Source organism: Calypte anna, chromosome 11 (genome assembly GCF_003957555.1).
Source record: "Calypte anna isolate BGI_N300 chromosome 11, bCalAnn1_v1.p, whole genome shotgun sequence".
Lineage (NCBI taxonomy): Eukaryota > Metazoa > Chordata > Aves > Apodiformes > Trochilidae > Calypte > Calypte anna.
Genome location: NC_044257.1, coordinates 2892396 through 2906141, shown reverse-complemented (window position 1 = coordinate 2906141; position 13746 = coordinate 2892396). Strand labels below are relative to the sequence as shown.

The 13746-nt window shown below is 57.4% G+C and overlaps 2 protein-coding genes across 2 annotated transcripts in view; one reads left to right on the top strand and one right to left on the bottom strand.

Annotated features, from left to right (window-relative positions):
• Positions 1 to 6570, top strand: part of NECAB2 (N-terminal EF-hand calcium binding protein 2) — a 68586-nt gene extending 62016 nt beyond the window's left edge. The window contains exons 6-13 of the mRNA XM_030457473.1: positions 2262 to 2398; positions 4154 to 4272; positions 4380 to 4459; positions 5180 to 5236; positions 5383 to 5495; positions 5794 to 5871; positions 6211 to 6302; positions 6542 to 6570. Of these exons, the coding sequence (XP_030313333.1) occupies positions 2262 to 2398; positions 4154 to 4272; positions 4380 to 4459; positions 5180 to 5236; positions 5383 to 5495; positions 5794 to 5871; positions 6211 to 6302; positions 6542 to 6570 (705 nt within the window). The remainder of the gene's footprint in view (positions 1 to 2261; positions 2399 to 4153; positions 4273 to 4379; positions 4460 to 5179; positions 5237 to 5382; positions 5496 to 5793; positions 5872 to 6210; positions 6303 to 6541) is intronic.
• Positions 6571 to 7480: 910 nt separating this feature from the next.
• SLC38A8 (solute carrier family 38 member 8) lies at positions 7481 to 11767 on the bottom strand. Its single transcript, XM_008501319.2, has 10 exons — positions 11660 to 11767; positions 10927 to 11125; positions 10566 to 10719; positions 10323 to 10427; positions 9962 to 10019; positions 9587 to 9701; positions 9325 to 9472; positions 9046 to 9245; positions 8816 to 8867; positions 7481 to 7577 (listed from the first exon to the last, which is right to left on the bottom strand). Exons 1-10 carry the CDS (start codon positions 11750 to 11752, stop codon positions 7481 to 7483), a joined length of 1221 nt encoding a protein of 406 aa, XP_008499541.2. The 5' UTR covers positions 11753 to 11767.
• Positions 11768 to 13746: the final 1979 nt, after the last annotated feature.

Genomic DNA, 13746 nt, shown 5'->3' with positions numbered 1-13746 from the left:
TCCCAACCCCCTGCATGGGCGGGGACACCTCCCACCAGCTCAGGTTGCTCCAATCCCCATCCAACCTGGACTTGAACACTGCCAGGGATGGGGCAGCCACAGCTTCTTGGGCAGCCTGTGCTAGTGTCTCATCCCCCTCAAATTAAAGAATTTCTTCCTAATGTCCAACCTAAATCTCCCCTCTTCAAGTTTGAAACCATTTCCACTTGTCTTCTTGCTACACACTCATGTCAAAAGCCCTCTCCCTGCTTTCTTGTAGGTAAAGATGTATTAATGCTAAAATAACTGCCTAGGTGAATGTGGCCCAGTGTGGGGGTGAGTATTTTACTGGGGAGAACAAGAGTTCATCCAGCTCACCAAGAAAATTTGGGACTGCATTCAATTTTATTTTTTCCCCCAATCTAAGTGCTCAGTAAATGTTTTCACAGACCTCCCATGGCTCTCTGGCTGTGGACCTATCTGGTGGTAGTGCCTGTGCCTCCCTTGGGGTCACCCTGCATGATGCTCCACCAGCTGCCACATACAGGGTCCCAGGGTGATTGCTCATCCCTCTGCTTGCCTGCACAGGGTGAGGGATAGCTGGGCAGGACTTGTCAGGAAATGTCCTAGCTTGGCATGGTGGCACCACTGTCCTGGTCCATTTTTGGTCCATTTTTTGCCCAGCAGCAAGTTTTTTGTGTTCAAGAGAAGTCATTAAGCACCATGCTATCTGGATGGTCAAGAAACCAACTCATACGCCCCTACCAAGTCAGGGGGGAGATATCAGCTCTGCCACCAGTTTCCCCAGAAATTTTTTTCTTCATCTGGTTCTTCTCTTTTATGATTTAAAGTTGGAGATAAAGACCATCCAGGTTCTTGCAGAGCTGCTCTGATTGTCATGGAAATAACCCTTGTTAATGGCTTCACCACAGAACAAGAATAATTTGCTTTGCAGACCTTGGGGTACTCCTGTTGTGACACTGTGCTTCTGTGGTGCTGGGACCACTTCTGAGTTGGGACATTGCTGGTGGCATGCCAGGAGTGTCTGTCCCCCAAAAATTCATCAGGCCCAGAGGAGTCCCATGCCAGGAAATGCTGGCACCCAGGGAGGGGCTGCCATGGGGCTTTGCCCAGGCTACCTGCTACCTTCCAACCTGATGGGTTGGAAAAGTCTGACAAAAAAAAGAGTGCTGGTGAGTTTGGGTGTGGAGTAACCACTGCAAGTCTTCATAATTCTGATGCTGAGTGGTTAACTTCAGCTAGACCTGGTGTCTTGGTCTGGTTGGGCTGAAGGCAGAGAAACTGCAACTGGTTGGAATGGTGTCAGGTGAATCTTGGACTGGTTGGACTAGTAGTGGACTGGTATGGCTAGTGTTGGTCCAGTTGTCCAGTGTGTAGTGTTGGCACAGTTGGTCCACTGTGCCACTCCTCCAGCTTCCACCTGGCAGGAGGTAGAGGAGCAGGACCATGCCATGAGCAGGGCTCCAAAAGGATCTTCAAAGCACAAGAGGGGCCACTTCTCATACCTGCACTTGAGGGCTCTCACCCTGTGAGGGTAAATATAAAAACATATTTATTTATGGAAATATAGATATAAATATATGTATTAAAATGTCATATAAATAAAAATAAATGTATTAATAGTAAAATTTTAAATAGTAAAATTATTTAAAATATTTAAAAATAGTAAAAATAGTAACAATAATTTAAAAATAGTAAAATAATTTAAGATCACAATAAAGAAAGCAGCTCTGGGCTTTGAGTAATTGCCCCTTCACATTGATTTCTGTATCTAGAAATTGATTTAATGTTGTTGTCTGTATAATTATCTTTTCAAGATATCTCTGTATCTGCAATTGCTTTAAATGCTGATGTGCCCTGCTGCCCACCCCATCTCCCCTCACAGCCTCTACCTGGAGGGCTTGTGGGTGGTGGGGTGCTGAGTGACCCGTGGGTGTTTGGTGGGTGTATGCTGAGAGACCCAGCAGTGCTGGGGGGGTATATTCCTGGATGATTTGGGGGTGCTATATGCTGAGTGACCCATGGGTGCTAGGGGGGTATATTCCTGGTTGATTTGGGGGTGCTGAGTGACCCATGGGTGCTGGGTGGGGCTCTAAGGTTCCCATGGGGTTGGACATGGTGTTCTCCTTCCTCCCATGGTCCTTAGGGTTGGGGTGATGGAGGGGACTGTCACTGTCATGGGCTGTTGGTGGCATGCTGTAGTCAGGAGGGTGCTCATGGTGCTGGGTGTGACCGTGCTCACGCTCTCTCTGCCTTGGCAGGTGTATGAGAGTGGCAGCAACGTGGACCAGTTTGTCACCCGCTTCTTGCTGAAGGAGACAGCGAACCAGACCCAGTCACTGCTGAGCTCGGTGGAGAGTGCTGTGGATGCCATAGATGAGCAAACCAACCCCACCAGGTTTGCAGCATCTCCTGTCCTCCCCTCAGCTTCCCACTCAGGCTGTGTGGTGCAGGGGGTGGAGGGGAGGCAGGGGATGTGGGATGAGGGAAAATGCAGTGGACAGTGTGCAGGAGCAGAGGAGTGGAGTGAGCAGGTGCTTTTTCTTCTGACTCCCAAACTTCCTGAGAGATCTCCAGGCTTTCTCTGTCCATCCTGCAGCCCTGAGGGCCCCACTCTGTCTCTCCACCCTCCTGGAGATGGGGATGTAAATGAGGGTAGGGAGTGTGGGTGAAGAATTCTGGGGCCAGGGCTGGAGGCTGCTGGGTACACAGGGCTGCTTCTCTAAAGCCATCGGTCCCATCCAGGATGAAACATGGGCACCATGGCACAGGGGTCGGGTCTGGGGTGTGCTGGGTACAGCCCATAGCAGGCAGCTCCCCGTGCTGGCAATGGTGTCCCTCCTGCTGGGTGAAATCCTCTGTAGAGGTGAAAGATGCTCATCCTCAAGGGACTGGGACCACTGCCTTAAGGTCACCCATGGAGGAGACTGTCCCCATCCCAGGAGCCTGGCACATCCTACCAAGCTTGCGGAAGATGGGGGAGATGGTTTCAAGATTTCTCAAGTGCTGGCAGGACTAGAATATGAAGGATACCCAGCAGCATAGCCCAAACCTCAGCACAGCCCCCCCTTGGTGTCACAGTGTCACTTGGCCATTACTGGCTGTAACCAGGACAGGTTGCCATGGAAACCGTTTATCAGATGCTCTTGTAGTGAATCCTCCTGCTATCCCTATCAGGATCAGGAGGCCCCAGAATGCTCAGGAGGATGCCTTGGCTTCCCAGAGCCATGGGCAGGCAAAGGGTACCAAGGTAGGTGGAGTGAAAAGCCCAGCTCCATGCTGGGACACCATGGGGCCAACATGCCCAAAAGCCTCATTGCAGCCAGGTCTTGGCATTTGGTTTTAAATAACAGGAGCAGTTGCCTCCCAGACTAGCAGCAGTGCTCTGGTGTCACCCTTAGTGCTCTTCTTGCTTCCTTATCTCTTACACCCTCATCTCAGGGGTGTTCTCAGGGACTAGATCTGCTCATCATGTCCCATATGCGTGGTCAAGGCCACACTGTCTGATTTTAGGGATTAAGGGCATTAACAGCAGCTCAGACTTTGTTCCCTCAGCCCCAGAGGAGCCAGATGAAATTACCCAGGGTAGCTGGGGAGAGAGGACACCTGGCTTCTGGGCTCTAGAGGGAGAGAGGTGCCTGAGAAGGGACAGGGGGGCAGGGACGATGCTCCATCAGCTTGCAGCCAGCACAGAGCTGGTTTACTGCTGGAAGGATATTCTGGAGACCCTTTGAGCAGCTCAGCTTCCCCCCCTCTGCATCTCAAGGTTTCCCATTGGTGGAGAAGGAAGATAAAAAGAGAGTCATCCTCTCCCAAAATCCATTCCCATCTTGCAGCACATGGATGGCAACTGCAAACCCTGGTGAGGATAGGGGGCCTTAGCAAATGGCCTGGGGCCTGGGTTGGAGGGACCACCGAGGAGCTGGGGCTGGGTGATCATCAGTGTCTCAGGGATAAGTACATGGCCAGAACCATCTGAATACTCCCCATGGTGGGGGATGCTAAGGATGGGCATGGTGCCAGCACTGTTGCTCTCCAAGGGGGCTGGGAGCCAAAAATGATGATCCAAGACTGGCTCTCTGAGGTGGCTAACTCTGTGCTGTCTGTGCCTGGCTCTGACTTCCCTGACAGCCTGGTTGCTCTCTGGTTGCAGGCACTGCCCTGGCAAGGTTGGCCACGGCCTGATGGACACCTGGTATGACAGTCCCGTGCCCAGCTATTCTCCCACCAGCTGGATGGTCTCTAGGGAGCATGGGAAGAGCTTCCAGAGTGGTAAGTGATGTCAGCCTGGAGTGGCTCAGGGAAGGAACAGAGCTGGAGGCTCTTGGTGGGAGACCGTGGGAGCCCTCATTCCATCACAGCCTCCTGGCTCTGCACAGGTTCCCCTGACACCAAGGTAGAAGGACTGGAGGGGCAGATCAACAGGCTGGCTGAGCTGATCGGCAGGCTGGAGGACAAGGTGAGGATCACTTTCCACATGGGGGGTAGTCCCTTGGGTGTCCCACCACCACCACCTCCCTGCCCTCGTTGGGATGAGGGTGATTGAGAGGTGGCCATGCTCATCCATCCCTGGCCAATGCACGGGCTGCTGGTGGTGGATGCTGCATCTGAGGAGCTGAGAGCAGTCACTGGATGTGGAAATGATTAACTGTGAGTTTATTCAAATGAGAAAAAGCCCTAAGGAAGAAAGCCACATCTTTTGCAGAGGCAGTCTCACTCCATCTAGGGACTGAAGTTGAAAATGTTGCAGTGCTGGAGGCATCTCTGAAGTCCTCCTTGTTTGCACTTTCAGGGCAGAAGGAGACAGGGGAAGGGTGGTGGGGGCTGGATGTGGGAGCAGAGAGGTGCTGTGAAGGCTGAAGGCAGAAAAACATCAGTGAAGGTTGCAGGGGTCTGGGAAGGGAGGGGTACCCCTGCTCCTGCTGCCCCAGGTATGCATCAGGTCATAAAAGCTTTTGGGTCCAGATGAGGACATGGTTGTCTCTGGGACACCGTGAGCTTTTGCAGAGGGTCCTGACAGGAGGGAGGGAAGGTGCATGGGGGTCTTGGAGCCATCCCCTGCAGAGAAAGGGGCCCAGCTCGCCATGCTCAGCACTGGGGACAGAAACTCTCTGGCCTGGGAGGCTCAAGCAGACCCAGCCCACCCCATTTCCCTCTCCTTCCCTCCCCTTTTTCCCAGACGGTGTGGTTTGACCTGCATCAGCGGCTGTCGGACAGCGAGACCACGGCTCACACGGTGAGGGTCCCACCCACCCCCACGGGGTGCTGGGGCTGCCCCCCCAGCCTTGGCATCGGGCTTAGGGGGGCTGAGGGGGGGGTTGCGGGGTGTCTGTGGCCATGCTTTCGGACTCTGACGTGCTGCTGTGTTTGGGGGCCCTTCAGTACCTCCTCCTGGTGCGGGACGAGATGAAAGTGTCACACAAGCACCTGGGCGAGTTCTGCAGCTCCCTGAAGCAGTACCTGAAGAGCGTGGCTGGGGAGAGGGACTGCTTCCAGTGGGTACCACAGCAAATCAGGGGGGCTCAGGGTGGGGTGCTACAAACACAGGGTGTCCAACTGCCCTCATTGCAAGGGCATGCCCCCCACAAAGTGGCAGAACAGCCAATCTTTGGGGTGTAGTGCTGTGCTGGGCTACCCCTTTAGCATGTGCTTGGGGGGGGGGGGGAAGATGTTCCCCCATTCAAGATGCTGGGGCTGGGGTCAGCCCTTGGTGGCTCATCCTGTGGCTGCCAAAGGGAGAGGGATGCCCCATGGTTCGGGGCTCACCCTGTTCCCCTCTCTCCATCCCACCAGTGTCACTGCGGTGAAGCTGCCTGATGGGGTCACCTTCATTGTCTATGAGTTCTGGGAAACTGAGGAGGACTGGAAGAGGTAGGGAAGGGCAGAGGGGCCAAAAGCTCATTTCTGGTGGGCATACTTGGGCTTGGAGGGGTGTCAGAGGTGCCGAGCCCCAAGCTCTTTCCCCTGGTAGGGGGTGAAGATCTGTCCTGGGGCTGCCACTGTAAAGGGGACAGGGGGCTTGACAGGTTTCTGTGGGATGACCAGCCCTGGGTCATGGGGGGTGGGAGGTCTCACTCTCCTGATTCATGGCAGGGAGCTTTGCCCAAGGATTGCTGACACCTAACCCCTACCTGAGCCAACAGGGTTGGGAGGGGGGGGAAGGATGGTCATTTCAGGGGAGGCTGTCACCCATTCTGTCCCACCCGGCAGGCATCTGCAGAGTGCCACCTGCAAGGACTTCCAGCATGTCAAGGTAGACACACTGAGCCAGCCTGAGGCCATCTCCAGTGTGGCTGTGCCAGGTAGGAGGGCAGCTGCCCCACAGGGTGGAGGACAGGGATCCCAGGGCTGCTAGCACAGCTGCCACTGTGGGGCAGCAGGGGTGGGCAGGCAGCACAGGGTGGGAGTAGTGCAGTGGTCTGGGAGGGACTGGGATGGGGTTTGTTAGGATGGATGGATGGATGGATGGATGGGTGGATGGGGTTTGTTAGGGTGATGTGGGGCTGGGCAGTGGTGACCCTCTGCTGCTGTCCCCCAACAGCTGCCTGGTGCACCCTGAGCCAAGAGTGACTGTCACTGCTGGGGGCCCCACAAGTACCCGTCCCTGCTGTGGGGTGGCTGTGTCCCCCTTTGTGGCTGGGAGGGTGGGAGGTGTTGGTGTGACCTGTCTGCTGTGAAGGAAACCCCCTATGAGTCCCCAGCACCCCACAGAGTGTGTCACCCCGCCAGCTACCCCAACATCTGGATTACCTCTCCCTAGAGTGGGGTCATCTCAGGGGGACAGGGGAGATGTTTGCCAAGGAGGGGCTGGCAGGGGTTGGGGGGGACATCCCCCCGGCACGGGCAGGCATGGAGTGGGGGAGGCAGGGTGAAGGCAGCCACACGATCCAAAGCAGAGGTAGGGGGGTAATGAAGGGTGGGAGTGGGAGGCTCGAGTCTCCCTTGGAGTGGGGGGGTAGATGGGGGGGTCCCTTCTGGTTCCCAGAGCCACCTGGGGAGGGGATGGGGGATACTGAGGCTGTGCCTGCTGCAGCATATATATATATATATATATATATATATACATATGTGCCTGCAGGGACAGGGATCAGTGTCCCTGGTGGAGTGGGCAAGAGGGGGGCAAAGTGGAGGTATCCCTTTTCCCAGGGTACCCCTTAGTCCTGAGAGGTGCAGGTGGTCCTGCAGGGTTTCCTTCACGTGGTGTGATGGCAGTGGGTGCTTTGCAGGTCACGGGGTGGCTGTCCCCTCCCTCCTCCTGGGGTCAGTCTGTCAGTCTGTCCAGTCCCTTGCCCATCCCCTGTCCCCTGTTTATTAGTTGCTGTACAACAGGGACGGTGATGCCAAATAAAGCCACCATGGGATCCAGCTGTGTTGCTGTGTCTGGGGAGGCCACGGGGGGGGGTGATGGGGCTGTGGAGAGAGGGACCAGGAGGGTGGGGGGGGACAGTGGGTGCACGATGGGTGTTCCAGGGGAGGTAGCTCAGCGCAGCAGCCCCAGCACGGCTAGGGCAGCGCTCTGCCCACAGACGAAGGCACCCCCAAGCACAGAGAGGACACCCCAGGTGATGAGTGCAGCCCTGCAGGGACATGAGCAGAGAGGTGGTGGGACAGAGCCAGCCCTCCAGAACACACCACCACCAGCCCTCTGCAGGATCTCAGCCTCCTCTGCCATATTCCTCTGAATCACTCCCAGCAGCCGAAGACCCCAGTGGTGTCCCCTCCAGCTTGGCCCCTGTGCCCACTGCAACAACACATAAAACATGGTCAAAAGCCAAGCAGCCACTGCCACAGGAACATCCCCAGCTCTGTCCGTGCCCTGCACGCTAATCATGGGGTCACAGTCCCCCTCCAGTCCCCTGTGCCCACTCGTTCCACACAGCCCTGTAGCAACAGCCTGCCCCAGCTACACCCCCCAGCTCCATCCCAGGCCTTCTACCTGTGGGTCTGTACCCCTCCCCTTACCCAGGCACACAGCCCCCCTCCACCTCAGCCAAACCCTGAGCCCCTGGGTCGCAGCACTCACCCCCAGACCCCACTGCTGTTCCATCGTGGGGCTGTCAGCATTAGGCACCTTCCTGAGCTGCCCTGGCAGGCTGGGACTGTCTCCTCGCTGTCCCCATTGCCCCAGCTCTTGTCGTTCCCTCTCCTCATCATGACTCTTCCAGGCTCGTGCTCTGGTGGATCTCCCTGAAGGACACCTCCAAGTCCTTGTTGCCCACTAAGGTGCCCCTGCTTGCCTCCTGCCTTGACCCCCAAGTGCTTCTGCACCCTGGGGGCACCCACACCCCTGCCCAGCCATGGACACCCCACCCCCACCCCCAAGGACTCAAAGGTCCTGGAGTGATCCTCCTGGCCATCCTGGGCGACAGGACCCCACCACCACCCCCATCACCTCCATCCTCACTAAGACTCCCTCTCTGGCCAGGAACAGTGACAGGGATGCAACCCCCTGGCACACCAGACAGCTGCCTGCCTTGGGGCATGGTGCCCCTCTTAGCCTCCTCTGAAAGCTGCCCCAGTGCTTCCAAACCCTACAGCTTTCCTTCCATTACAGCCACCCCCCCCCTGGGCCCCTCCTGGGTACCCAGGTGTACCTCCAATACCCAGGCATGTCCCTCCATACCCACCCTTCAGTCCCCATGTCCCATGGAGAGTGCTGCTGCTTCATTGGCTACAGGTGCCCCAAGTCTCCCTTCTCATGGGGAATCCCCCTTGGCCAGGTGTCCCCCCTCCACCTTGCCCCCGGGGACCCCACTCAGGCTGTGGGTTATGGGATGCCACACCTGTCCCCCCCCCCAAGCCCACAGACACTCACTTTTTGCGTGGCCCAAGGATATGGGTCCCAGTCATGCACACCAGACACAGTCCTGCCACCAACACAGAGGCTCAGCCCCACCACATTCTTCACCACAGCCCCACCACAGAGCCCCCCACAAGCACATGCCTATGCCCCTGAAACAAGGCCAGGAGGAGCAGCCCCCTCCACCCACAGGGATGCTCTTGGCACAGGTGAGCCCTTCCCTCCCTCCCACTGCTTGTGCTTACCTGGGAAGATGAAGATGAAGAAGGCACTGATGCCCCCAATAAGCTCAATGACCTTGCCAATGTCGGGGACAAAGAGGGCAATGGAGAGCGTGGTGGCCATCCAGGCTACTGTCAGTGCCACCCGGCTCCATCGCTCACCTGTGTCGGACACTGCCACTGCCCCACGCTTGGGGGTCACACACATGTCCCTCACCACCGACCTGGAGGGGTGGAAGAGTGATGGCACCTGGCAGGACCATACGCCTCAGGGGGGACACCCAGCTTGCCACCCCACCTCACCTGCCCAGCAGCACCACGATGGGGTAGATGGTGATGATGGAGATGCTGAAGAGCAGGCGGGCAACGATGACAACTGGGTCATTCCCTGGGTAGGACATCAGGATGTCAGCTGCTACAGCCTTGCCGAAGGTTAGGTAGCCATAGAATCCTGCTGACAGGGAGGGGAGGGTGGGTGGCAGCAGCCCCCAGGAAGGGGACAGCCATTCTGGGAGCTGCAGGGACAGGGCAAGGAGAGAGTGGAGGGCTGCAGCTGGCAGGTTACCAGTGAGGGAGTAGATGAGCAGGCAGATGAGCATGGAGAGCACAGAGACAGTGACCCAGTGAGTGAAGCTCTGGTTGCGCATGCTGCTGTAGATGGTCACACAGGCCTCGTGGCACTGCAAGGCACGGGGGGGACAACACTCAGGCTGTGTGCATGGACAACCTCTCCCCCTCCCTGCCTCTTTCCCTCTGGGATATGAGCACCTTCTGCTCTCCCCAGTCCCCATGGGCTTGTCTCTCACCCTGCAGCCACCTCTGGTGACAGCCATTCACTCTGACCCCAGCAAGGGGTGATGCGCCATGGTCTGCGATGCCACAGGAGGCTGCTGCCAGCACCACCCTGGCAGCCAGGGATGGGGGGGCCAAGGTAACCTACCTGGAAACCAAAGCAGATCGTGGGGATGACACTGAAGACAGATGCCCAGGAGGAGGCCCTGTGGCACAAGAGGAAGGAAGCACAGAGGGGACCTTGGTGGCATCAGCTGTGAAGCCTGGATGCCACCTCCCTCCCAGTGACTGTGAAAGCTGGGAACTGCTGGGGCAAAAGCTGGGGCAAAAGCTGGGGCAAAAGTTGGGTCTGGGGACTGCCACCTACCCACTGCACCTCCAGTGCTATTCCCAGATCAATCCTTGACCCGGGGCCACCCCTTGCACCACCCCCAGCCTTGCCCCATTGGCACAGCTGATGCCAGGGGAGATAGATGGGGCAAGAGAGACGTGAGGCTGACTCCCCCTACCTGGAGGGCTGCGGGGGTTCGGGCAGGCCCAGTTTTTCTGCCTGTAGGTAGTATTTCAGGATGATGACCAGGGTGAGGTAGCAGGCAGCCAGCGTGCCCAGGATGCTGCCAGGACAGGGGAGAGGGTCAGCAGACAGACACTTCCCCCCCCTAGGTAGCTGGGAGGAAAAGGGGGGGTCCAGTGGCCCCCCAGGGACCCAGGAAGAGGTGGCTGGGGGTCTCCAGGGGTGGGCCAGGGGATACCTGGAGTACTTCTGGAAGCCAATCTCCCTGGGGACGGAGAGAGGGAAGATGACGAGGACACAGAGAGCTGAGAGGGTGAAGCGCTGGTCCGCGTACCAGGGTGGTGGCAAAGGAGCCCCGCTCAGTGTCCCATTGGAGTACAGGGAGTCACACACTGCAGAGGAGTAGCAGGAGGGGTTCAGCTGTGCCCCAAAAGGTCGTCCAAGGGTATGGGGATTATCACATCACGTCAAGGCCAGGGAGCCCCAAGTCCCCAGGGGTCCCAAGAAAAGCCCCAGCCCACATGGGACCAACTGTCCCTCACTCCTGGGCACCACTGGCCCTGAACAAGCCCCAAGGGTGGAGGAGGGATAGAACTCACATTTCTCCAGCTGGTCGCCCACCACCCTGAGGAGGGCCACAGAGATCATGAAGAGATTGAGAAGAAAGCAGACCTCGCAGAGTTTCCCTGCTGCTGTACCGCACATGGCCCGGATGACCCCCTGGTAGGTGGGCTGGGAGCTGAGGGCTGCTGCATAGCCCAGCACCACCAGCCCACTCACCAGAAATACCAGCGAGCCCTGTGGAAGCACCAAGCCTGTGGTCCCACCAAGAAGCACCATACTGATCCTCTGTCACATCCCACACCCAGGGGGACCCAGCAGGGACAGGAGACCAGGTCACTGGCCAAGTTGCCTTGTGGTCCCAGCTACCCCAGCTCAGCTAAAGAATGGAGAAACAGCCCTAAGTGATCCTTTGGGTTAAGATTCGAGGTTTCAGAGCATATAGGGGACCACCAGCCAATTTTACTTTAGGCTGAGCTAAAGTTCAGCTGGAAGTAAGGCTTCAGATGCAAAAAAGCATTTTCAGGGTGGCTTTTATAGCCCCCCCCCCGGCTATTCTCCCTTGCAGCCTAGGTCGGAACACGATGTGCAAAGGGGGGGTGTCCCTGCCAGCCCCCCAAACACCGGGGCAGGCGCACCCCACTCTTCCTTCACCCCTTTCTCCGGGTGGGCAGGTGTTTCAGCATCCCCAAAGGGCTGAATCTGCCCCGCAGCCCCTCGCCCCCATCCCCACAGCCCGGGTCCCGTTCCCACCCACCCACCCGCCCTTACCAGCTCCACCAGGAGGGCGGGGACGGCACCGCCGGCCCTGCCGAAGGCCCAGGGGAAGCTCAGCAGCCCGGCACCCAGCGCCGATTTCAGCATGATGAACACGGCACCGGCGGATGAAAGCCCGGAGCTGGCGGCCGCCGGCAGCAGGGGCCGGACCTCGCCCGCCGTCCGCTCCATCCCGCCGCCTCCTGGCAGGGCTTTGGCCGGGGTGGGAAGGGAGACAGGACCACATCGTTCTCCCCCACCCAAGCCCCCTCCCCCGCCCTTCCGTCGGGCCCCGCGGGGGGCGGACGCGGGGGCTTCGCGGACCCTCCGCCCCCCCGGGAGGAGTGGGCAGCGGGGAACGGGACAGGAGCCGGCCGTGGGAACCCCACCTCCTCCGCCCCGAAGATCGCTCAAGGGAAGCCCCGACTTCATCCCATCTCGGTTAGGGTGCCGGGGAGGGGGCATCGCCTCGGGGAGAGCGTGGGGACCACGAGTCGTGCATTCCCGTAGCCCTCATTCCACTGCCCGTGAGCATCCCCGAGTCTCACAGGAGCACAGAACAGACCAGGGGAAACTCCACAGCCCCAGAAGCTCCCAGCATGGGATTCCAGCTGGGAAGGTTGGGGTCTCCCTGTTCCAGCTGGGCTCACCCCATGCATGAAATTCCCACCACGGGGGGAGTGTGAGGGAAGGCTTGTGCAGGGCTGCAGGAGGTGCCCTTCAGACCATTTGTCTGGTAGATGGTTCACCACTTGTTCAGTGCAGGATGGGACCAGGCACCAGCTCAGAGCTCACTGGGGTGCTCCTGCACTCAGGAAACCCCCAGCAAGGAGCCTTCTCCATCCCACCCTTTCCTCCATGCAGGGAAATGGGGTGCCAAGATAAGAGGATGGGGGGACTGATGCTGTGGGGGACCCACATGAAGAAGGCTGTACCACCCCTCAGAACAGGGGCCTGTCCCCTAAATGGGAGGACATGTGGCCATGCCGCTGCTCTGGAGCTCAGCACACAGAGCAACACCAAGGCAAGCTGACAGCCCCCTAATGCATTTTTGATTTCCCAAATATGTGCCCTTCTGATCTCAGTAAGAAGGATAAAGAGACTTTAATCAGCTGCTAGGAGGAATTAGGGATGGCTAATTGTGCCTGCCACCTCCATTGCATCTCTGCTGCCTGCAGGGCTTATATCCAGCTAAAAGGGCCCTTCCAGGCCTTCATTAGCTGCACACCAAAGGCTTCAGAAATAATTGGCCTCCACGATTTACAAATTGGCCACTGGCGTGTAAAATACCAACCACTGGAAAAGGCTCTTAATTCGGGCTGGGGCTTTGATACAGCTTGATTCTGGTTTCAAGGCTGCAGAGGAGCTGTAATCTCTCATTAGCACTGCCATGGGAGGGGGCTTGCTCACTAACACCCACCTAAGCAGCAACACCAAAGCTTTCCAGGCTCCCTCTGACAGGAGCACCCCAAATCAACAGGATGCAGCCCACCTCACTCCCACACTGAGACAGCAGCCCCAGCAGCTCTGCAGGGGCTCCCTCACTATATTTTTTGCCCTGTTTCTCTCTTTTATCTAGGTCTCCAGCTCTGGATCTGTGAGCCATAACCAGAAGGTTCCTGTGGGCTGGCAGCTCTACCTGCTACTGTCCCCTTACAGCAGGTGCCCTCCTTCCTCTCTTTTTGATGGAAAACAGCTGCTGATACTTTTTCCACTTTCCTACCTTTGTTTGAAGACAAACAGACAATTCAAAGGTGCAAATGGTCAGTCCTTGTTTGGGACAAATGAAAACACAGGCTAGTTATGCTTTGCCACCTGCAGTGCCCTTTGAGGTCTGGCCCTTGAGATTTTACACCTTTACTGACAACTCTTTTACAACCCGTTTGACTTGCAAAGTTGTAGCTGATTGATCCTAAAAGAGACCCAGATGCCTCAGATGAGATGGACAAAATCCCCATCTGCACAGGTGCAAGTTCAGAGAGGGAGGCAAAAAGGGCACCTCTGGCCCCCAGCCCCACTGGGATGGCACAAGCAGCTCAACCCTCAGGACTGTCTATTCAGCCCCAAAAATCCTCTGCTAAGGGCTCTGAAGTGAAAGCTTG